At 51.1% G+C, this 24,951-nt stretch overlaps 1 protein-coding gene across 2 annotated transcripts in view; it reads left to right on the top strand.

Annotated features, from left to right (window-relative positions):
- Nucleotides 1–24,951, top strand: part of MYO7B (myosin VIIB) — an 88,927-nt gene that overhangs the window by 15,418 nt on the left and 48,558 nt on the right. For both annotated transcript variants that reach the window (XM_055078692.1, XM_024115012.2), the window contains exons 5-14: nucleotides 2,612–2,733; nucleotides 3,883–4,025; nucleotides 5,932–6,045; nucleotides 7,967–8,120; nucleotides 12,892–12,968; nucleotides 14,053–14,172; nucleotides 14,471–14,613; nucleotides 18,464–18,674; nucleotides 19,306–19,441; nucleotides 24,471–24,634. In XM_055078692.1, the coding sequence (XP_054934667.1) occupies nucleotides 2,612–2,733; nucleotides 3,883–4,025; nucleotides 5,932–6,045; nucleotides 7,967–8,120; nucleotides 12,892–12,968; nucleotides 14,053–14,172; nucleotides 14,471–14,613; nucleotides 18,464–18,674; nucleotides 19,306–19,441; nucleotides 24,471–24,634 (1,384 nt within the window). The remainder of the gene's footprint in view (nucleotides 1–2,611; nucleotides 2,734–3,882; nucleotides 4,026–5,931; nucleotides 6,046–7,966; nucleotides 8,121–12,891; nucleotides 12,969–14,052; nucleotides 14,173–14,470; nucleotides 14,614–18,463; nucleotides 18,675–19,305; nucleotides 19,442–24,470; nucleotides 24,635–24,951) is intronic.

Here is a 24,951-nt window from a genome sequence, read left to right on the forward strand (position 1 = left end):
ACACTCAGGCTCAGCGGCCATGTCTCACGGGCCCAGCCGCTCCGCGGCATGCGGGACCCTCCCGGACCGGGGCACGAACCCGTGTCCCCTGCATCGGCAGGCGGACTCTCAACCACTGCGCCACCAGGGAAGCCCTTGTGTGAGGTTTTGTGCGCGCCCTTTAGGAGTGAAGTCTCTATCTCCCACAGCTCTTTGGCTCTTTTTAAAGTAGGTCCCACGGGCCTTCAAAGGCAAACATTGTGAGGGTTTGTCTTCCTGGTTCAGGAGCCCAGTGCGGGGCTCAGACCCCTCACTCCTTAGGAAGAACCTCTATAATTGCAATTATTCTTCCACTCGTGGGTCACCTACCCGGGGGTATGGGTCTTGACTATACTGCATCTCTGCCCCTCCTACCATCTCATTGTGGTTCCTACTTTGTTGTTGGTGGTTTGGTTGTTTCTTTGTTTTTGAGTTGATATAATTTAACTGTGAATTAAATGTATTTATTCTTTAAACATAATGCCATTTAACATTTAGTCCCAAGACAATTAAGCAAGTACTTTTTGTTTGTTTTGCTGTTGTTGTTGTTTTGGGGTTTTTGTCTTTTTAATTTTATTACAGTAGAGTTGATTTACAATGTTGTGTTAGTTTCAGGTGTACAGCAAAGTGATTCAGTTATACATACACATATATTCATTCTTTTTCAGATTCTTTTCTCATGTAGGTTATCACAGAATTTTGAGTCGAGTTCCCTGTGCTGTGATTCCTTCTTTATGTATTTAGGTAAAGAATTTCTTTTCCTCTAGTCTTCCAGTTTTTGTCATCAATAATTTCTCTGTAATTAGTTGTAATTTGGGGGGACTTTCCTGGTGGTCCAGTGGTAAAGAATCCGCCTTACAATGCAGGGGACGTGGGTTCGATCCCTGGTCAGGAACTAAGATCCCACATGCCGCGGAACAACTAAGCCCGCACACCACAACTACTGAGCTCACGTGCCTCAACTAGAGAACCTGCATGCCACAAACTACAGAGCCCACGCGCCCTGGAGCTCAAGCACCACAACTAGAGAGAGAAAATCTGCCCACCACAACTAGAGAGAAGCCCGCGAGCCGCAAAGAAAGATCCCGCATGCCTCAATGAAGATCCCGTGTGCCGCAGCTAAGACCCGACGCAGCCAAAAATAAAATAAATAAATAAATAAATAATGAATAAATCTTTTAAACAAATAAATAGTTGTAATTTTGGGGGGCTCGTGGCAGGAGGCAAGCTCAGGGGCCTCAAGGTCCTTCTATAGCACCATCTTGGCCACTGCACTGCCCTAAAATATCAAAAAAACTGGTTTTCATATTTTACCATTATGAAATTAATATATATTCACTATGAAAGGCGACGTGGGTTCGATCCCTGGTCAGGAACTAAGATCCCACATGCCGCGGAACAACTAAGCCCGCACACCACAACTACTGAGCTCACGTGCCTCAACTAGAGAACCTGCATGCCACAAACTACAGAGCCCACGCGCCCTGGAGCTCAAGCACCACAACTAGAGAGAGAAAATCTGCCCACCACAACTAGAGAGAAGCCCGCGAGCCGCAAAGAAAGATCCCGCATGCCTCAATGAAGATCCCGTGTGCCGCAGCTAAGACCCGACGCAGCCAAAAATAAAATAAATAAATAAATAAATAATGAATAAATCTTTTAAACAAATAAATAGTTGTAATTTTGGGGGGCTCGTGGCAGGAGGCAAGCTCAGGGGCCTCAAGGTCCTTCTATAGCACCATCTTGGCCACTGCACTGCCCTAAAATATCAAAAAAACTGGTTTTCATATTTTACCATTATGAAATTAATATATATTCACTATGAAAATTTTAGAAAATTTCAGAAAAATATTCTCAGCAAAAATATTGCTAGACATTTTTGGAAGAAAAAGCTTCCTCTACCCACTTGGTTAAAATTTTACTGAATACTACCTACATTTACCACTTCACTTAACTAGTAAGCATTGCTCATGTGACTGCAGGCTGTGTGCAGACCTGGATTAAGTGGCTGCACAATGTTCTCTGACTGGATGGACCATAACTAATTTCCCCCATTTTTGTTGCCCCCCCCATGTTCCACAATTGCAATGATAAATAAACAACACTTTAATGAGCAGGAAGCTTTGTGGAGAAGGCTTTTTCTGATTTTAGGAGTCTTTCCTTAGACTAATGGAGGAATAATTCTGAAGGGTTTTGATACCTATGCCAGACTGCTTTCCCGAAAGGCTGATGCAGTTCCCCCTCTGGCCAGCATGACCCCACTGCTCACAGAGAGGACGTTCTATCAGGGCATTGCATCACCTGGTCTTATTCATTCATGTAGTTACTGAATGAACACTGTGCCAGTGTCCCTGGAATGAACCACATACAACCATACCTGCATAGTCGAGTAGGAAAGATGAACACACTAATAAACTAACACAAAGTAGGCAGGGGACGTCAGGGAGAACGCAGTGGGATTTCTGCACAGGGAGAGAGGATCCTTGTTCAGACCGGCCCAGAAAGCGGGCCTGTGATGGGTTTGCAGGAGAGTTGAGAGGTTTTGAAAAATAGTTGTTCTATTGACTGATGTTCCTGCACGCCCTCTTTGCAGTGGCGAGTCTGGAGCAGGGAAAACAGAGACCACCAAGCTCATCCTGCAGTTCCTGGCCACCATCAGCAGGCAGCATTCGTGGATTGAGCAGCAGGTCCTGGAGGCCAACCCCATTCTGGAAGGTATGCAGTCACCCACGGGACCAGCCTCCTTTCCGGGACCTGTGGGCTGGCACCTTCCTGCCAGCGGGTGCCTGTGGGGAAGGGCAGGATAAGCCATACTCTTTCAGCGACTTCTCAGGATTCCTCAGGACACGAAAGGCAAGGATGGGGTGGATGGTAGCATGAGGGCTTCCGGGAAGCACAGAGAAGAAAGACCGATGATCTGGTGAGCTTTCACACGTGTGATTTCCATGGAACCTTAACAAGTATTCCTTTTAAAAAGGGCTCCAAGGGACTTCCCTGGCGGTCCAGTGGTTAGGACTCTGTGCTCGTACTGCAGGGGATGCAGGTTCGATCCCTGGTCAGGGAACTAAGATCCCACATGTCGCGCAATGCAGCCAAAAACTAAAAAATAAAATAAAAAGGGCTCCAAGATGAAATCAATTTGGGAAATGCTGGGAATGAATTATTGATACATGGAAGGATCCCAAATGCATTCTGCTAATAAGAGTAGCCAGATTCTCTATTTTTTTCAATTATGTGTGCAGGTGAGGATGTATGTGCAAAGGATCTTTCTTAATGCAGTCACATCATAAAACCTTGCAGAAACAGCTCTATGGAATGCTCTTTGGATCGTGCTGCAGCCCAAATGCCATCTGGTCTAAACTCCTTATCTGCGCCCTGACCCGTGCCAGCTCTTGCCACTCTCTCTGCGAGCTTGCCCTCTCTAACCCAGCCTCCACCCTACAGCCTGAGCAATCTTTCTAAAATGTAAATCTGTCTCCACACTCCCTCAGAAGGTTTCCTGCTTCCCCCGTCACCTGTGGGACTAATTCCAAACTTCTTAGCTTGGCATTCAAGGCTCTGCGCTACTTGGCTCCACCTGCTAACGGTTCCATCCATCTTCCACTGCTTTCCTCCTGTATCCTATGGTCCAGACGAATTTCCCTCCCCGGAAGCACACCCCATGCTTTCTGACCTCTGAACCTTTAGCTGCACTTTGCCTTCCTCTTAGCAAACCCTTGGCTGCCACCACTGTCCACTGTAATCCTACCCATCCTTCGAGTCTGGGCTTGGCCACCTCCTCTGAGAAGCCTTCCCAGAGGACCCCAGTAAAAGTAAATTTTCTCTTCTCTGCTCCCATCATGGGCATCATCCGTCGGCCCTCAGCCTTCGGAAATGCCAAGACGATCCGAAACGACAACTCAAGCCGCTTTGGGAAGTACATCGACATCTACTTCAACCCCAGTGGGGTGATTGAGGGGGCGTGCATCGAGCAATTTCTCCTGGAGAAATCCCGGGTCTGCCGGCAGGTAAGGCCTCCGCCTGCTGCACTGGTCCTGGGGGAACCTCCCCCCACCCCAGGATGGGAGTCAGGGGACTGGGAGGCTTCCAAGAGGGGTCCCTTCCATCACTCTCACCCCTCCTTTCCTCCGCCCCAGACCTCCACAGGCCTTAGCTTGCTGTCATTGAACCCTGGTCCGAGATGGGCCAAGGACCCTTAGAACTGGATAATGATGGTCCTTCCCCAATATTCAAGGAAATGATTTATTCAAGGATTTTCTCTTTTGAATTTTCCATCTATATAGTTGTCTTCATTCTTTGGTGCTTACTACTCTTCACCTCTACTAGAATTAATTCTGAGGCCAGGCCAGTCCCCGTCTGGGGGTGGATGTATCTTCAGGTGTGTTGGGGCCCCTGGCAGGAGGACCAGATGACACTGTCCAAAAGACCACCTGCAGGAAATGAGGTGGCATGTGGTCTGCGTCGTCAACACAGGGCCTTGTACTCACAGGGGCCCGGTCTCGGTTTGATGATCTGTTGTTGCCATCTTGAAATTCTTAATAACTCTTTAGAAAGAAGCCCCATGCTTTCATTTTGCACTGCGCCCCACAAATCAAGTAGACAGTCCTGGGTAACAAGGAACCCAAAGTGTGGCAGCCACATCGGCTGAGTTAACACGGCTTTGCTGGGGGTAGGGTGCTCTCTCATATGATGGTATAACCCCTAACACGGGTGCATGAGCGCACATGTACCACACACTCACGATGTTTCAGATTGGGGACATGCCACCAAAGGGACTGGCGCTGTGTGTTAGGACAGACAGACACCTGGGCAAGCTGAAGAAGGAAGCTCACCTTTAGTGACCCCCACCTGGCGCCAGGTGTGTCCCCTGCATTATCTCGTTAGACCTTCACATTATTTCATTAGACCTTCATGGGTCTATTTCATTAGACCCATGAGAGATGGGTCTCTTTCTCCCCATTGTATAGATGAAGAAACTGAGTCCAGGTAAGTTAAGTAACTTATCCAGGGTCACAGAACTAGTAGAAGGTAGTCTCTCCGACTCCAAAGTTTGCCCTTTCCAGAAGCTTATAATTCTTCACACGGCGGTTGGTGAATTCAGAGAATTTGTTCCTCAAAGAGGTACCCCAGAATGGACAGGAGACTTCTAAAGCAGATCAGAGACAAGTCCTGTCCATGATAAGATTAAAAATTTTTTGGCATATCTATACTGTGGAATGCTGGGCAAGTTAAAAGGATGAGGAGGTGTGTCTGTGTCAGTGTAGACAGACGGCTAAGAGACCCGTTTAGATGAAAAAAAGAGGAAGCTGAAGAACAATAAGTATGTTCTTGCCTAAAAAATAAAAATAAACTTTTTATAGATATACTCTAAGTAAATACATTAGTGATGTCTAGAAAGGAACACAGACCATCAGACTGTTCTGAGGAGGAAGAGGAGGTCATTTGAGGAGTGGCAAGTTGGGGCGGAAAGAAGCTCACCCTTTAACACTCTATACTTGGAATTGTTTGAATTTCACAACGGGGATGTGAAATAAAGTTTAAAAATAATGTTTAAAAATACAGAGGCCCGGCTAGGTAAACCTGTGGATGTCAGGTCCTGGGGGTCACAAGGTGAATAGGAAGGCTTCACCGTAGAGTGTAAAGAGTCCAGGGTTCTGAGTCAGAGGGCCCGGGTCTGAATCTGGACACACTGCCTCACCTGTGACAAGGTGGCCTTTCCGCACAGAACAGTCAGGATGAGCTGGACTTGGAGGAGGACAGCGACCAGGCATGGCCATCCCTCAGGTCAATGCCAGAGCCCTACCTGCTGAGGAAGAAGGAAGCTGGGACAGGGTTGGGGACAGGAGACAGTCCTGAGGCCCCGCAGCCTCAGGGGAGATGCTTACAAGCTCCCTGGAACTCCCTCCCCACTAGGCCCCGGAGGAACGGAACTACCACATCTTCTACTGCATGCTCATGGGGATGAGCGCAGAGGAGAGGAGCCTGCTGTGCCTGGGCACGCCCTCTGAGTACCACTACCTGACCATGGTGAGGCCCGCGCAGCCCCTCCCCTCCTCGCCCCGCCCCTTCTCGCCCCGCCCCTGCCATGCTCCGCCTCTCCCCGCCCCTTCCGGTCCTGCTTCCTCCCCACGCCTCGGCGCCCCCCACCACCCCGTGGCCTGGGGCGCTGGGAAGAGGAGGAGACCTGGTGCAGGTTTCTGTTTAACCTTCCTTTCCCTCTCCGCCTCTCCCTTCCCCTTCCCCCCTCCCGTTCCTACCGCTTCCCGCCTCTCCCCACCCCGCCTCCCAATAACAATGAGGAAGAAGGAAGAAGGGCCTGCCTCATAAAAGCCCAAACTGTGGTCGGGCCCCTGGGCAGGGACTGAGGATTCCCCTTTTCCATTCTCCACTCCACCCTTCCTGTGTTTGGCATCCACTTGACGGCCATCAGAGGCTTACCCTTGTCCGTGTGCTTCCTTGTTTCCTGCTGAACCCGTGATCCCGCCCCACAGAGCCCCTTTCAGAAGGCTCTGAAACCCTCGTTTCATTCCACTCACCATCCTCGTAGGTGCCGTTAGAACTTGAGCTCCAGGAGAGCAGGGGCCTTGCTCGCTGCGTCCCCATGCACGAACAGTGTAGCACAAGCAGCCATTAGGCTCACCTTGCTGCTGAGGGAATGAATGAAACCCACGTCTTGACCCTGTGTTCTGCCTAAGCCCTCTCTCCTGGGTCTCTGCCTGGAGGCCTTCATCGTCTCTTGCCTAGACCATGGTGCTAGCTTCCTCCTGGGTCCCCCCCCCCTCCAGACTTGACCCCAATCTATCATCCAGCCCGAGACCTCCCACAGAGCAAGTCTGACAGACCACGTCTCTCATTATAGCTCTTCAGGGGCTCCTTGTGGCTCCTTGGCAAGGTTTCCAAGTCCCTCCAGATCCCACCATCCACCAACCTCTCCCCCTCAAAGGCGACGCCAGGCTCCTTGCAGCTTCCACCCGTGCCTCCCACCTCACTGCCCAGTTCTGGCCATTTCTCCCCTGTGCTTCTGTGAAGCTCAGCCTGTGGGACCGCTCAGATGCCTCCTCCAGGAAGCCTTTCCCCAGCTCCCAGGAGGCCGGCCCAGCCCCCTTTGGTCTCAGAGTCTGTAACAGCCTATGACCCCGCCATTCACTTTGTGCCTCTCTTCCTGGATGCAACAGCACCCAGGGCAGCGCCTGGTCTCTCCATTTCTGAATTCCCAACAAATAGCCCAGGGGCTGGCACACAGTGAGCCTTGGAAAGTGATTGTTAAAGGAATGAACCCGTGATGTTCCCCCCCACCCCCAGAGGGTGAGGCAGGTGTTAATGGATGGCTGACAAATAGAGGCTCAGAGAAGCCGAATGACTTGGCCTTGGCCACACAGCTGTCAAGCTACCATAGCACACTGCGTCTGTGTCACCACTGTTCCGCCTCTGTGTATTTTCTTTTACTTTTTAAAAAATATTTATGTATTTATTTATTTTTGGCTGATTTGGGTCTTTGTTGCTGTGCGCATGCTTTCTCTAGTTGCGGCGAGTGGGGGCTACTCTTCATTGCGGTGCGCGGGCTTCTCATTGTGGTGGCTTCTCTTGTTGCAGAGCACGGGCTTTAGGCACGCGGGCTTCAGTAGTTTTGGCACGTGGGCTCAGTAGTTGTGGCACATGGGCTTAACTGCTCTGCGGCACGTGGGATCTTTCCCGACCAGGGCACGAACCCGTGTCCCCCTGCATTGGCAGGTGAACTCTTAACCACTGTGCCACCAGGGAAGCCCTTCTGTGTATTTTTTGAGCTTGGGCCTCCAGGTGGCCCCTTGGGATCCACCCGAAGCCAGTGCAGTATCACTTACCAGGGCCCTTTGGCTGAATCCCTGATGCATCCCTGCCTTGCTGGCCCTACAGTGGAGGAGGTAGGGTGTAGGCTAGCCTCAGAAACCTGATGGGCCCAATCTTGCAGGGGAACTGTACCTCCTGTGAGGGACTCAATGACGCCAAGGACTATGCCCACGTCCGCTCAGCCATGAAGATCCTCATGTTCTCCGACTCCGACAACTGGGACCTCAGCAAGCTGCTGGCCGCCATTCTCCACCTGGGGAACGTGGAGTTCATGGGTAATGCTGTTTCTGCCCAGAGTACACCCCCTGGGGAGGAAGAATGGGGGGACTGGGACAGAAGAGGAAAAAGTCCCTGCAGGTCCTCACCCAAAGGACCCACCAAAGTCACAGCATCTTGGAAAAGTACATTGAAAATTTTAGCTATGATTTTGGAGGCCTTCTGGGGTTAGGGGGAAGATGCCAAAGCTTAGGGCCCTCCAAAGGTGACGACTCTGATCAATCACCCCCCACTTTTGGCTGGGAACCCAAAGGGTGAACCAGAGTAAGCAAAGCTGTACGTGAATTTACAAACCAGTTTGTAAGCATCCAGTTGGCCTGGGGATTAAGATGTCCTGGCTTGTTAGTGCCTCCAAGCGCCTGACTGACAGAGTTGCTGACAATCCTCTGTGGAAGAAAATAGCATCAACCTAGATCACAAATTATTCCTTTAAACAGTTTCAAACACAACATCCAGCATGCCTCCAAAAATAAACAAGAACAAGGAAATGAGATACCATGAGCAAGAATCAGCAGACATAATAGACAATAGAAACAGAGCCACATAGATTTCAGAGATTGGAATTACTGAGCACAGACCACGAAGCAGCTATGCTTGCTTTGTTCAAGAAAAGAAAAAACCAAGCTTGAAAATTTAGACAGGGAACTGGAAACTATAAAAAAGTGACATTACAGATTTTTTTAAAATGTGAAGTAAAAAAATTCGGAAATTCTAAAGTAAAAAAAAAAAAAAAACAACCAAAATGAACTCAATGGATGTGTCTAACGGCCAGTTTTTTTTTAATATATATATTTTAAATTATTTATTTATTTTGGGCTGCATCGGGTCTTCGTTGTGGTGCGCGGGCTTCTCACTGCAGTGGCTTCTCTTGTTGCAGAGCACAGGCTCTAGGCGCAACCAAAATGAACTCAATGGATGTGTTTAACGGCCGGTTTTTTTTTTAATATATATATTTTAAATTATTTATTTATTTTTGGCTGCATCGGGTCTTCGTTGTGGTGCGCGGGCTTCTCACTGCGGTGGCTTCTCTTGTTGCAGAGCACAGGCTCTAGGCGCGCAGGCTTCAGTAGTTGTGGCACGTGGGCTCAGTAGTTGTGGCGCATGGGCTTAGTTGCTCCACAGCATGTGGGGTCTTCCTGGGCCAGGGCTCGAACCTGTGTCCCCTGCATTGGCAGGCGGATTCTTAACCACTGCACCACCAGGGAAGTCCCTAATGGCCAGTTTTATAATGTGAAAAAGGAGGAAAAGTCAGAAGAAACTGTGTGTACAGCATAGAGAGATAAAAAGATGGAAAATATAAAAGAGAGAGTAGGAGACCTAGAAGATACAGTGAGAAGATGTAGTATACATTTAATTCGAGTTCTAAAGGAAAAGAGAAGGATGGGGCATACACAGCATTTGAAGAGATTATGGCTGGCTTTAGATCTAATGAAAGACACCAATTCATAGAGAAGTGTGGAAAAGATGGACTTTTCAATAAACTGTTCTAGAGCGATTGGGTATTCATATAGAAAACATGAACTTGAACCACTGTCTCACAGGATACGAGGAAATCTACTCCAGGCAGGTTGTAGCTAGGTGACCATATAATGAACCAGATGTGGGTGCTGACAAGCAGGGGGCATCAGGACATGGAAGAGAATCAAATGTGATATTGAAGAAATGAAGCCAAGTGAAAGAATACAGACAATTATAGATCACACTTACACAAAATTTAAAAACAGGTAAAAGTAAATGCTACAAAGGAATGCAAGTAGTTAGATGACACACAGGTAAACAGGTAAAATTAAATGCTGTTTAGGGATTCATATGTAGGTAGTAAAAAGATAAAGAGAAAATAGGGAACTGGTTTCCATGGAGGTCAGGAGAATACTGCCTCTTGTGGAGGAACTGGTCTGAGCAGGAAAGGATGTAGGAGGCTCCGGGTCTTAGCGAGGCTCTGGGTTTTGGCTTCAGTGGTCGTTACACAATGTTGACAATAATTATCCGTTATAACACGCCCTTGGATTTTATGCATTTTTAAAAGTCTGTATGCTTTATTTTACAATTTTTTTAAGTTTAAAAAAGAAAAAAAAATACAGAAACAGCATTCCTCCCTCCCCCCAGCTCAGCAGCCCTAAGGTGGAGGGACTCAAAGAGGAGGGACTGTAACTAGGAAGTGGGTCAGGAGACGTGCAACAGAGCTGGGCCCGGCTTCCAGACACTCCTCCGCTCAGCTCCGTGCTTGTTTGACCAAACGAATGAACACGCCTAGGTTTCTATGGACAGCAGAGTAGATGGAAGGGGACTGATGGCTGATTTTCTCCCTCCGCAGACCCCACCTGCCCCACCAGCACCTTCTCCCTCCAATAACTTCAAACTCCCCTTTGATCCCTGCCCTGCTGGCCCTACAGTGGAGGAGGTAGGGTGTGGGCTAGCCCCAGAAACCTGATGGGCCCAATCTTGCAGGGGAACTGTACCTCCTGTGAGGGACTCAATGACGCCAAGGACTATGCCCACGTCCGCTCAGCCATGAAGATCCTCATGTTCTCCGACTCCGACAACTGGGACCTCAGCAAGCTGCTGGCCGCCATTCTCCACCTGGGGAACGTGGAGTTCATGGGTAATGCTGTTTCTGCCCAGAGTACACCCCCTGGGGAGGAAGAATGGGGGGACTGGGACAGAAGAGGAAAAAGTCCCTGCAGGTCCTCACCCAAAGGACCCACCAAAGTCACAGCATCTTGGAAAAGTACATTGAAAATTTTAGCTATGATTTTGGAGGCCTTGTGGGGTTAGGGGGAAGATGCCAAAGCTTAGGGCCCTCCAAAGGTGACGACTCTGATCAATCACCCCCCACTTTTGGCTGGGAACCCAAAGGGTGAACCAGAGTAAGCAAAGCTGTACGTGAATTTACAAACCAGTTTGTAAGCATCCAGTTGGCCTGGGGATTAAGATGTCCTGGCTTGTTAGTGCCTCCAAGCGCCTGACTGACAGAGTTGCTGACAATCCTCTGTGGAAGAAAATAGCATCAACCTAGATCACAAATTATTCCTTTAAACAGTTTCAAACACAACATCCAGCATGCCTCCAAAAATAAACAAGAACAAGGAAATGAGATACCATGAGCAAGAATCAGCAGACATAATAGACAATAGAAACAGAGCCACATAGATTTCAGAGATTGGAATTACTGAGCACAGACCACGAAGCAGCTATGCTTGCTTTGTTCAAGAAAAGAAAAAACCAAGCTTGAAAATTTAGACAGGGAACTGGAAACTATAAAAAAGTGACATTACAGATTTTTTTAAAATGTGAAGTAAAAAAATTCGGAAATTCTAAAGTAAAAAAAAAAAAACTTGGCAGGCGGATTCTTAACCACTGCACCACCAGGGAAGTCCCTAACGGCCAGTTTTATAATGTGAAAAAGGAGGAAAAGTCAGAAGAAACTGTGTGTACAGCATGGAGAGATAAAAAGATGGAAAATATAAAAGAGAGAGTAGGAGACCTAGAAGATACAGTGAGAAGATGTAGTATACATTTAATTCGAGTTCTAAAGGAAAAGAGAAGGATGGGGCATACACAGCATTTGAAGAGATTATGGCTGGCTTTAGATCTAATGAAAGACACCAATTCATAGAGAAGTGTGGAAAAGATGGACTTTTCAATAAACTGTTCTAGAGCGATTGGGTATTCATATAGAAAACATGAACTTGAACCACTGTCTCACAGGATACGAGGAAATCTACTCCAGGCAGGTTGTAGCTAGGTGACCATATAATGAACCAGATGTGGGTGCTGACAAGCAGGGGGCATCAGGACATGGAAGAGAATCAAATGTGATATTGAAGAAATGAAGCCAAGTGAAAGAATACAGACAATTATAGATCACACTTACACAAAATTTAAAAACAGGTAAAAGTAAATGCTACAAAGGAATGCAAGTAGTTAGATGACACACAGGTAAACAGGTAAAATTAAATGCTGTTTAGGGATTCATATGTAGGTAGTAAAAAGATAAAGAGAAAATAGGGAACTGGTTTCCATGGAGGTCAGGAGAATACTGCCTCTTGTGGAGGAACTGGTCTGAGCAGGAAAGGATGTAGGAGGCTCCGGGTCTTAGCGAGGCTCTGGGTTTTGGCTTCAGTGGTCGTTACACAATGTTGACTTAATAATTATCCGTTATAACACGCCCTTGGATTTTATGCATTTTTAAAAGTCTGTATGCTTTATTTTACAATTTTTTTAAGTTTAAAAAAGAAAAAAAAATACAGAAACAGCATTCCTCCCTCCCCCCAGCTCAGCAGCCCTAAGGTGGAGGGACTCAAAGAGGAGGGACTGTAACTAGGAAGTGGGTCAGGAGACGTGCAACAGAGCTGGGCCCGGCTTCCAGACACTCCTCCGCTCAGCTCCGTGCTTGTTTGACCAAACGAATGAACACGCCTAGGTTTCTATGGACAGCAGAGTAGATGGAAGGGGACTGATGGCTGATTTTCTCCCTCCGCAGACCCCACCTGCCCCACCAGCACCTTCTCCCTCCAATAACTTCAAACTCCCCTTTGAGTCAGGGTCCCGATCTCAGCAGAGGGGGACATACCCTGTTAACAGTAGTTACAGCTAAGGTGTTAATAGGTCCCCAGGGCGGCCTCGGCTCTCAGAGGGGGTCTGGGAGAGGCTGTGCTTCCTTCCTGGGGACGGTCGTCTCTAAGTGTGGATCTGGGGCTGCCTTCCTGAGGCCTCTGTCCCATCACTTCAGGCCAATTTGCCTCTCGGGGTCATTGCTTCTCTCTGCAGCTGCGGTCTTCGAGAACCTGGACTCCTCTGACGTGATGGAGACGCCCGCCTTTCCCACCGTGATGAAGTTACTGGAGGTGACTGGGCTGTTATGTCCGCCAGCTTCCATTTTCGTGAGGCGCCCGGGGGGTCTGGGCTGACAGCCCTTCCCAGGCTCTAGTTCGTTCCTCCTACCCTCTCCCAGGCTCTCTGCTCACCCCCTGAGCTCTCTGGTGGAACGTTTCAGGCCCTGGGGGTGGGAATCAGGGTGGGGCCGTGGAGCTAACCATTAACCAAGTCCTGGAAATGATCAGTTTGGCTTGAACGTGTGTTTCTCCCCTTTTCCCTGACCCTCCTGCTCTTCTGTGGCCTTTACTCAACTTTCCACCCCACCCAGACCCCAGGCTCTCCCCACTCACACAATCTGATGTCCTTACATCAAAAGGTCCCTGCCCCGGGTCCTGGTCCCCGGGGCTTCTCCGTGAGTTGTGCTATTCTGGGCCGGTGAAATGTGCTCAGACCATTCACCCTACACGTTATTAAGGAGACCAAATAGAGCATTGACTTGGAGGATGAGCAATGGGGCATTGTAATGTCCTCCACATCACACCCCGTTGGCAGGTCCAGTGGGAAATTAATAGAATCAGAAGGGGAGGGGAAAAAAGCAATCACATTAGGTGGGCAGGTTTTGCTGCTCATGTTCTTCATGTGGTTCAGGGTTCTTAGAAACCTTTGGTTTTTGCTGGTTCAGTCTTCCCCGCATGGTGGGAGGGACTCCATCCAGACTCCTCTTGCTCCCTTGGGTCTTCAGCCTCCAGGCAGGAGTGACGTCAGTTGGGGCATATCCACATGTCAATGGCCGGGCCTCAGAGCCCTTCCTTCCCATTGCTTCCCAGGGTCCACCCAGTGGTGGACCCAGCACCAGGAGACCAGCACAGGACTGGTCAACCGAGCAGCCAGCATGCTCGGGGCCCACCCAGCTTGTGCATCCTTCCCCAACACTGATACCCCAGTGCTCAGACTGACCCTGGAGCGGGCCCTGCCCAGCATCCTGACTCTGGCCCTAGTCACAGACATCTCCTACCCTCAGGCCTTGGGCATAGGGTATTTGGTCATGAGACAAGGTGTTGGCACCAGGCCCTGCTCATTCAGCTGTGATGCCAGCCCCCACCTGCCTTCCAGGTGAAGGACCAGGCACTCCGAGACTGTCTGATCAAGCACTCCATCATCATCCGTGGGGAGTTTGTCACCAGGCCCCTAAACATCGCCCAGGCTGCAGACCGGAGGGATGCCTTCGTCAAGGTGCAGAGCTGCGGGAAAAGGGGCCCGTGTGTCAATCTGTTGAGCATGGCTCCTTGCCTTGTGGGTGGACAGCAGGAAAGGGCAGAGATAGCTGAGCAAGTCCCACCTCTGCTGTCACCTGCCTGGTGACCGTGGGCTGCCTAGTCTCTCCAGGGTAGTTTCTTACCTTAAAGTAGGGATGATCTCCCTGAGTAGGTCCATGAGATCCAGTGGCCTGCAGCCTTTCCAGGTGAACTGGAAAGGGGCAGCCTTCCTCTTGTACATCAAAGCCTGTGGGCTCTACCCCATGTCTCCACAGGGCATCTATGGGCAACTCTTCCTGTGGATTCTCAAGAAAATCAACGCCGCAATTTTCACCCCACCTCCCCAGGACCCCAAAAACGTGCGAAGGACCATCGGCCTCCTGGACATATTTGGTTTTGAAAATTTCCAGAAAAATAGGTAGGGAGATCAGTGCACCTGCTTTTGGAAAATGGAAGATAAGCTTAGTTCTTCTCTGAGCCAGCTGGAGGGTAGCCATTCCTCCCCCTCTGGGCTAGGAGCAGGACCTCTCACCTCCTCTCACAGACACCAGGGTGAGTCCCTCAGCAAGACTATGGCTTTCCTCAGTGAGGTGGTCCGTGCACATCCCCTGGCATCCACAACATGTCTAGAAAAGGCCACATAACTAAAAGCATCCCTGAGAGTCAGGCTAAAATCACCTCAGCATTCATCACGCCTCTTGAGCCATCCACTCTCCTCATAAATCAACACATGTGGTTAGGGTGAAAATGGAAATCAGTAACACTGATGCAACTGCATCTAGGTGGGATGTCATACTAGGTAATGGGGTTTGTGGTCCATCACCGACTCTTCAGTTTGGCAGGGGTAAGGTGAGGCAGGACACTTCTGATCCAGTGTCTCAGTCTGGAGGCTGAAGATCTGGAGGCAGGAGGCAGTTCAGAAAAGTAATTCCCAACTGAGACTGTGATGAAGGCTGGGGGTGGGGGTAGAGAGGGGTGGTGAGTGGAGCCAGGCAGCGGGGCCAGATGAGGACAGATGTTGCTCTGGGGCGTTATCCGGGGGCCGGAGGACGAGGAAATGAGGACTGGGGACAAGCAAGCAGGAAGCGTCCTACATGTGTGACCTAGCTTACCCAGGTGAGCCTGGTTCATTTAAAGGGGTGGGCTGGATGGAGCCTAGAGTTGGTTCTGTTACCCAGCTGAATTCAGGTCTGCTCACCCAATGTGCAGCAAAGCCAATCTACTGACACTGCGCTATAGTGAAGGAAAACACAGCGTTTATTGCAGGGTCAGGCAAGGAGAACGGGCAGCTCATGCTCAAAACACAAACTCCTTTATGACTTTCAGGGAAAGTTTTTTAAAGGCAACTTTAGGGGTGAGGGTCACAGGGTACGTGATCAGCTTGTGGACATTCTTCTGATTGGTTGGTGGTGAGGTAATGGGGTGATGTTTCAGGTAGCTTAATCATCAACCTTCTGGTTCCAACTAGTCTGGGGTCTACGTGCTTGTGGTCAGCGTGTAGTCACCATCCTCCACCTGGGCAGGGGTCTTAGTTTCTGTAGAAGAACTCAAAGAGATGCATCAGATTGTTATGTATACCCCTTGAGGAAGAACTAGGACTCTGTTTTATCACTGCATTATTGTTTCTTGACTGCATTTCCTCACTTCCCTAATTAGTAACTGCTTGAGGCTGCTCTTTGGAACTCAGGGATGGCCTAGGAGACTAAAGTCTTTCTCTACAAACAAGAAGCGGGGGACGCAGAGGGGCTTTTGTACCCAGGAGGGTCCCGCAGGGTCCTGCTTGGTTTCGGTTCCAACTGGAGGCCTCTGGGCACTATCAGAGGACCCAAGGGGCTGTCCTGACCTTGACATGCCCCTTGTCTAATACTCGTAAATGAATTGTCCGAGGAGACACGTGCTGACAAAGAAAGAGACTTTATTGGGAAGAGGTGCCTGGGTGGAGAGCAGCAGGGTAAGGGAACCCGGGAGAACTGCTCTGCCATGTGGCTCGCAGGTTTTATGGTGATGGGGTTAGTTTCCGGGTTGTCTCTGGCCAATCACTCTGACTCAGGGTCCTTCCTGGTGGTGCGCACATCACTCAGCCAAGATGAATTCCAGCGAAAAGGATTCTGGGAGGTTGGTAGGACATATGGACTGGTGTCTCCTCTCTCTTTTGACCTTTCCCGAATTCTTCCGGTTGGTGGTAGCTTGTTAGTTCCACATTCCTTACCAGGACCTCCTGTTTAAGATAACTCATGCAAGTGGTTACTATCGGGCCTGGCCAGGGTGGGCCGTTTCGGCCAGTGGTTTCCCTAACAACTTGGCCAGGATTGTCCAGATACAAGCCATTCCGAATGCAAGCACATGGGGGTGATAGCCTCCCAGGACCAGCTCTCTGCAGGCAGGTGGGATGGGGTAGGGCTGGTAGAACTCAGCCCAACGCGATGCAAGCTCTAAGTAAACTAAAAAGTGACTCTGATCATTGGTTTATGGCCCTGAGAGGGGCCGTTGAGCAGACCAAGCACACTTTTGGACCCTGTGGAGGTGGATGAGTAGTTGGTTGTAGGGGATCTGGCCATTTATGCAAGGACCCTCCGTGAAGGAGCCACGAGCCGGGTTTGCGACAGGGCTGCAGTCCAGCAGCCACGTGAAGGAGCAGGGCCATGTCACTCGCAGCACCCAGTCACTGGCCCGACCAGGGTTCACCGAGCGCTCTTGTCGACTGAAAAAAAGTGCACAACCTCAAAGTTGAGAGTCATGTTTTATTCAGTGGACATTCTTAGGACTTGAAGCCCAGGAGATAGCATCTCAAATAACTCTGAGAAAACTGCTCCGAGGAGGTGAGAGGAGGTCCCAAGGCATATAAGAGTTTTGCAACAAAGGGCAGGTAGTTGGAACATCAAAAGATTATTGTTAATTAAAGAAAATCAGACATCCCAAGTTAAGGCATTTAGCACTTTTCTCTGTATGGGAAGATGCAAGAGTCAGGGCTCATTGAAATCATTCCTTTGCTAGGCACCTCAGCTATCCGAGGCCAGTACCCTGTGCTTTCTCATCCTGAGTCTCCTTAATCTGCACCGTTGGGGGTGGCTGCAGTCTGATGACTGCTAGATGGTGGTCATTCCTTGTCTCCATCCTGAGTTCCCTCAGGGCTCATGGCTGGGACACCCTTTGTTTACTGATATGGCAGGCAGCATTCTTAGTCCACACTCTGCAGGCAGTGTGTTAACTCTCTTGGGTTAACAGACCTTGAACAACCAGTCCCGGGTACCATGCGGCTTTGCATAAATGGGCAACACATCCTGAAAAAGAAATGCCTAAGTGAGACCCAGAGGGTGCGCAGAACAAGCAGTTCAGAGGAAGGAGGGGAGGGGGCTCACACATGTGAAGAAGACTCAGAGGTAAGGAGGGGCAAGGTGCCTTCCCAGCTCTGTGAGAAGTCCAGGGTGCCCCTCAGCCACTCCCTGGCAGAGACGGGCAGGCTTTCTACTGCGTCACTGTCCGTCTGGATCCCAAAAACAATGGGCGCCCAGGTCCACGAGGATTCGAAGCAGGCGGAGAGCGGGATCAGATCTGCTCCCTCTAGTGGCTGTGGAGAGAGATTGGGGGGGGGTGAGGCTGGAGGCAGGGAGAGCCATGGGGACGCTGGTACTGTGCTCCAGGTGAGGAAGAAGGGTGGCCTGGATTAAGGTAGCAGCAGTGGCGGTGAAAAGAAGTAAACAGGTCTGTGTTGGAGGAAGCGTGGACCAGACTTTGGCAACTGATTGGAATTGGGGAGGAGGGAGAGAGGGGTGTCAGGCCTGACGGGCTGGTTTCTGACCTGAGCTAGGGGCGGTAAGTGGCAGACCCATTTCCCAAGGTGGGGAACCCGGGAGGAAGAACAGGTTGGGAGGGTTGGGCTGGGGGTAGGGAGTAGGTCTGGTTGATGCAAAGGAGCCCAGCCAGAAGCTCATCTTAATACCAAGGCCGCTTGCCCATGGATGCCTGGGTGACTACAGGACGCTTGGTCCCCCGGGGATTGTCTCCGTGTCAGGATAGGCAGGCCTGGCAGAGGACCGCAGGGCACCGAGAGGAGCCAAAGGCAGGGGCTTGATGATACACCAGCCTCCTCGTGTCTCTGAGTCTGTTTGCTGTGGGGTGGAGGAGGTGATGGAGGTGGAGGTAGAAGAAGAGGGAGGCTGTGTGTCAGCGTGTGCATGTGTTTGGGGGTATGCGGCTGTGTGCCAGTGGCCGGCTGCAGTGGCGATCGAGCCAACCCTTCCCTGCCCGGGGCGGCCCTGTCCCCACAGCTTCGAGCAGCTCTGCATCAACCTGGCTAACGAGCACCTGCAGCAGCTCTTCGTGCAGCACGTGTTCACCATGGAGCAGGAGGAGTACCGCGCCGAGTGCATCGCCTGGGACTACATCCACTACAACGACAACCTGCCCACCCTGGACCTGCTGGCCCTCAAGCCCTTGAGCATCATCTCCCTCCTGGACGAAGAGAGCCGCTTCCCACAGGTGCGCCCCTGGGCCCACCGCCCCTCGGGTGGAGACCCCCCCGCGCGGGAAACTCCAGGGCTGCTGGAACCTCTGCCGGGAGTTAGCAGGCAAGCCCCAGCCTTCCAGCCTTCCTCTCCTTCAAGGCCTGCCTCCTGCAGGGAGGCACCTGCCTCTACCCTCACTCCCACTCCCCGGCGTGCGTTATTTAGATTCAAGAACACACCCCAAGAGGGGGCTTGTTCAGCCTTGTGGGTCAAGGGCTGCAGAGGGTTCAAGACAAGGAAACACTTTCATTCTCACTTTGGGGGACTCTCCTTGGGGAGATGGATTCTCAAATGTAGTCAGTAAGAGCTCTGATCTACAGAGGGGAGAAGCTCTGGTCCCTGGGCAGTTGTAGGGAAGGGTGGAGCAGGAGAGCTGGCGGTGAGGTTCGGCAGACCCAGTCTCTACTTCCTGCCTCTGTCCTCACTCTCCGCAACAAGCTGCCGCCAACTGGGCATCCGTTTGCTGTCTGTAGGAAGGCCCTCAGTCATTCTGAACCCAGTTGTTTTGCCCCCTTGAGGGAGCCCCTGAGACCTGGGGGTGTGCCAGCTGACCTCCCAGTGGCTGGACTCTGGGACCTCAGCCCATAGGGTGTCCGTTCTTCCAGGGGACAGACGCCACCTTGCTGCAAAAACTGAAGAATGTCCATGCCAACAACAAGGCCTTCCTGCAGCCCAAGAACATCCACGATGCCCGATTTGGCATCGCCCACTTTGCCGGCGAGGTGTACTACCAGGCGGAAGGTGGGTGCAGCTCCTCTCCACAGCCCCTTCCTTCTAAATCCCGAGCACTCCAGGGAGGCCAAGGAAAGAAGGCTGAGGGGACTGGGTCATTTTGCAGAACCAGCAACGGGACAGAGGGAATGGAATGGACCAGGCATGTTTGTTTGTGTTTTGTTTTGTGGATAATAGTTCTATTGAGAGATAATTCGCATACCGTAGAATTCACCCATTTGAAGTCTACAACTCAATGGTTTTTAGTATATTCACAGAATTATGCAGCTGTTGCCACAATTTTAAAACTTTTCCATCACCCCAAAAAGAAACTCCCATTAGCGTTCATTCCTCATTTCTCCCCAGCCCTGGACAAACACTGATTGCTGCCTCTATGGATTTGCCTGTTTTGGACATTTCACATAAACGAAGTCGTACACCATGTGGCCTTTGCAACTGGCTTCTTTCACTTGGCATAATGTTTTCATGGTTCTTCCACGTTGTAGTATGTGTCCGTACTTTGTTTCTTTAAATTACAATATTCCACCATATGAATATGCCACACTTCGTTTATCCCTTCATCAATTGATGGCTATTTCGGTTGTTTCCACTTTTTGGCTATTATGAATAATGCTGCTATTAACACTCATGTACAAAACTTTAAGTTTTCCTTTATTAAAAAAATTTTTTAAATTTTTTGGCCACGCCCACATCTTGCAGGATCCTCAAACCTGGGCCCTCGGCAGTGAAGACACAGAGTCCTAGCCACTGAGCTGCCAGGGAATTCCCCACGTACAAATTTTTATGTGGACATATGTTTTCACTTCTTGGGAGCATATACCTAGGAGAGGAATTGCTGGGTCATATGGTAATCCTATTTAACTTTTGGAGTAAGCACCAAACTGTTTTCCAAAGTGGCTGCACCATTTTACATTCCCATCAGCAATATATGAAGGTTCCAATTTCTCCAGCTCCTCATGAGCACATGTTAATTTGTCTTCTTTTTTATTGTAAGTACCTTAACAGATACAGAAGGTGCGAATATTTTCTCCTATTCTGTGGGATATCTTTTCACTCTCTTGGTAGTGAAAGTGTATATGCTGAGATAAGGTCAGGCATGGTTTTGATTGGAGAAATAAAGGCCTGGGGTGGTCAACCTGCTGATGTGCTTAGAAAAATGGGAAGGGTGGCCAGAGAGTGCTGTGGTCAGGAAAACGAGGCAGACGGTCATAGTGTCACTGTGGGGCCCGTATGGAGAAATGAGGAGCTGCTCTGCTCTGTTTAAAGGGAACCTCGGAGTCAGGGATGCTCCGAGCACTTTTCAGGTGGAGGGACGAGGCAGCGGGAGGGGCTGATGTTTTCACATAGAGGAGGGGCAGTGTTAGGAGGTCAGGGGATTATTTCTGTTGGAAAAATGAGGAGGTGAGGCTGCTCCTTCGTAGTTCCCACCTGATCCTGGCTTTGGGGCTCTTCCGAAAGGGAGAGACCAGAGCTAGTGGGACCCCAGAATCCCAGAATACAAAGACACTGAGCGCAGCAACCTCCATGGGCTACTCAAGGCCAAGTTTTAGTTTTTGAAGTGACCTGAGACTTTCATGTATGCTCAGATTAAGGTAGCTTCTTTCTGAGTGCAAAATTTTATTCATGCTCTTTAAAGATGGGCCTGCTGGTTTTTCTTTTGGTGCCCTGCTGTGCTGACAACTTGAGCCCCATTTACTCTGTCTTTTGAGGGACTGAGCCCAGGGGTGCCTTGACCCTCCCCTGACTCTGAGAACACCTGGGGCTGAGAAGCTTTGCCTAAGCCTGGAGAGGCACAGGGTGCCACCAAGTGGCTGCCCGTCCCCACCTGCAGAAAGCAGCCTCCTGGCACACAGTTGGGAGAGGGGCTTGGGTGGCCTTGGAGCCTCGCCTAGGCTCTCACCACTCCCAGCTTGGTGAGGGCTGCATGGCCCCAGCTCCTGGTCCAGTCCCCTCCTCTCACAGCACCTGCTGGCAGCGGAGGAACCAGGCTTCCTTCTTCCAGCCTTGATGCGGCCTCCCTGCCCCCCACACCAGGTTGTGTGGGTTTTTTTTTTTTTGGTGTGCATACAATTCAGTTATAGTTTTGTTAAATTAACTGTTAAATGGCAGAGATACACAGATGAGCTTTATAATATTTTTGGATTTTTTTGTTTGTTTGCTTTTTTTTTATAAATTTATTTATTTGTGGCTGTGCTGGGTCTTCGTTGCTGCACGCGGGCTTTCTCTAGTTGCGGCGAGCAGGGGCTACTCTTCATTGCGGTGCGCGGGCTTCTCATTGCAGTGGCTTCTCTTGTTGCGGAACACGGGCTCTAGCATGCAGGCTTCAGTAGTTGTGGCACGCGGGGTCAGTAGTTGTGGCTCACGGCCTCTAGAGCGCAGGCTCTGTAGTTGTGGCGCATGGGCTTAGTTGCTACAAGGCATGTGGGATCTTCCCGGACCAGGCCTTGAACCCGTGTCCCCAGCATTGGCAGGCGGATTCTTATCCACTGCGCCACCAGGGAAGTCCTATGGTATTTTTGTAGTTCCTTAGCACCACTTAGTATTTCAATATTGTATCAGCTTCTGATATCCTGTAAATGTGAATTAGAGGGAATAAGAAAAGTCTTTCATCGGTTATCACTTTTAAATTCTGAACAAAATAGAGACCATACACTACTCAAATTCCTAAGAATTTAAGAATGCACCCCACTAAAATGTGGGGTGACTCAAAGCGTGAGGACAAGTCAGGGTCGGGCCCTTGCTGGGTGAATCCCTCAGCAGGCCCCGGGTCCTCATCTAGCCTGGCTTCGAGAAGCAGCCTCTTCCAGTGCCTTCTCCCTGCGATTCTGTGCCCTGCCTCAGGTGGTCCACTCTCTCCCATGGCAGCAGGGGAGGGGTGCTGTCTGCTCACCCCCAGACCCACGCCTCTGTTCGTTGGCCAGCGCTGCCATAGCAAAGTTCCACAAATACGTACAGAAATGTATTTTCTCACAGTTCTGGAGGCCAGGGGTCCAAAACAAAGATGTCGGCAGGACCGGTTCCTTCTGATGTCTCTCTTCTGGCATCTTTGTCTCTGGGTCCTAATCTCTTCTTCTTCTTTTTTTTTTTTAAATAAATTTATTTATTTTTATTTTTGGCTGTGTTGGGTCTTCGTTGCTGCGCATGGGCTTTCTCTAATTGCGGCGAGCGGGGCCTACTCTTCGTTGCGGTGCACGGGCTTTTCATTGCTGTGGCTTCTCTTGTTGCGGAGCACAGGCTCTAGGTGCACAGTCTTCAGTAGTTGTGGTGCAGGGGCTTAGTTGCTCCGCCGCATTTGGGACCTTCCCAGCCCAGGGCTTGAACCCATGTCACCTGCATTGGCAGGCGGATTCTTAACCACTGCGCCACCAGGGAAGTCCCTTATCTTATACGACACCAGTCAGACTGGATTAGGGCCCACTCTAACAGCTCATTTTATCTTAATTATCTCTTTAAAGGCCCTTCTCTCCACATATAGTCATATTCTGAGGTACTGGAGGTTAGGTACTGGAGGTTAGGGCTTCAACATATGGATTTTGAGGGGCAAACAGCTCAGCCCATACATTGCCCTCCCTGATTTCTGGAGGCTCAGTCCTTAGGCTGGAGGGCCCCCTCGCCCTAGAAAGTCCTTCCAAGGCCCCAGAGCAGGGCTGGTAGAGGGGCCCTGGGGTTCCCAGGCCCTCAGGGTCTCCTTAGTGAGTGACAGACATGCTTCGTTCTTAAACCTACTCTGTCCAAGCACACACATATGCTCACACGCATGTGCACACAATGCCTATGGACACACATTCATTTCCAAGACCAGTGCAGTTTAACCTTATGATGAAGAGGGAAATACATCTCAGGACCTCATAATCAGCAAGTCACCCCCCCATCCTTGAAGCCAGGAAGCCAAATGGTGTTTAATTTCTTTCGTTTCCCTGTTTTGGGCTTCCAGGAAGAGCAAAGCAGCTACTGTCCCCACACTGGTTCCGCAGGGGCGTTTTGAAGTGGCCGCTCCTGCACAGACCGGCCAGCTGGGAAGGGTGGGCCTCCAGGTGGGAGTGCCCAGGTCTTCCTCTCCAGACCGCAAGCTGCCTGGACGTGACCAGGTTGCCACATTTTCAGGGATTATGAGGGGTGGGGAGGTTTCTGTACTTTCTCCTTTTCCTTCTCTTCTTCTTTTGGCTCCTTTATGTAAACACGCAGTTTTGCCTCGATCATACTTGCCCAGGGTCCCCAGAAATTCAGAGCCCTGATGAGAGCCTGCAGGCACTGCCCTCGGAGAGGTCTAAGCTGCACATGGAATGGACACTCCGTCTGCTGTGCTGCTAGTGGGGTCCTGGGTGTGTGTGGCAGTGACAGCGGTCTCTGGGATTGCTGGGATGTTGAGGGGCGTGGACTCCTTCCTGCCCGTGGTCCACCCGGGGAGCCGTGGCTGGTGGAGCAGATGGGCAGTCCTCAGACCACCCCTGAGCCGAGTGACAGGGCGGAAGGGAGCCCCAAGGAGGGCCTCTCACCCCACTTCTGGGACAGGAGGGCCTCCTGGAATCGATGACGCTTGAGCTGGCCTGAAGCACAAACCAGAGTTGGCCTGGGTGGGTTAGGAGGGAAGAGGGCCCCGAGAGCTCGTGGAGGCTGCAGGTCCCCCGGGAAGAGATGAAACCCCCTAGGGTGGGACACGGCCTGGGGGAGAGAGGAGGAGGAAGGCAGGCACTGGCAGCAGAGGGGCAGAGGAAAGGTACAGAGGGGTGACGGGCGATGTGCCCTCTCGGAAGGTCCCTGGGGACAGAGGGGCCAGGCAGGCAGGGAGGGGCAGGAGGCGGGCAGGGTAATCAGGCGGAAGGACTGGGGGCGGCTTGGATGGGGGCGGCAGTGGGGATGGGGGCTAGTGGGGGCCGCGGGATGGGGCCGTGGCCGTGACACCGCCCGGCGCCGGTCCCCGGTGATGGAGGCAGGCCGGGAGCGGGTGGCCTGCGGGACGCCTGTCCGCACGGCGCCCGCCCCTCGCCGGAGTCAGCAGCGGTGGCCGAGCTGGGTAGGGGACTCTGCTTCCCTGCAGGCTTCCTGGAGAAGAATCGGGACGTGCTGAGCAAGGACATCCTCGCCCTGGTCCACTCCTCCGGGAACAAGTTCCTGCAGGAGATATTCGGGCTGGAGTCCTCGGAGCGCAAGCGGGGCCGAGGGACCATCGTCCGGGTGACGACGGGCAGCCAACTCTTCAAGGTGGGCTCGGTGGCCCTGCCCAGCCCGGGGCCTGGGTTCTGGGGTCGGGGATTCTCAGGCGGGGGGCAGAGGCGACTGAAAACGGGGAGAGGGGCTTCAGGGGCAGCGGGCGGGGCGGGGGCGGGGGAACGGGGCTCCGCCTGCAGCCCAGTGAGCGGTGGACTCTAGAGGGCGCACCGGCTTTAGGTGATCTTGTTTCTTTCTATATCGGTCTCTGTGTGTGTTTTGTGTGGAGTGTGTGGTATGTGGTGCGTGTGTGTGGTGTGTGTGTGTGTGTGTGTGGTGTGTGTGTGTGTGGTATGTGGTGTGTGTGTGGT

This window comes from Physeter macrocephalus, chromosome 2, assembly GCF_002837175.3.
Source record: "Physeter macrocephalus isolate SW-GA chromosome 2, ASM283717v5, whole genome shotgun sequence".
NCBI classification, from domain to species: Eukaryota; Metazoa; Chordata; class Mammalia; order Artiodactyla; family Physeteridae; genus Physeter; species Physeter macrocephalus.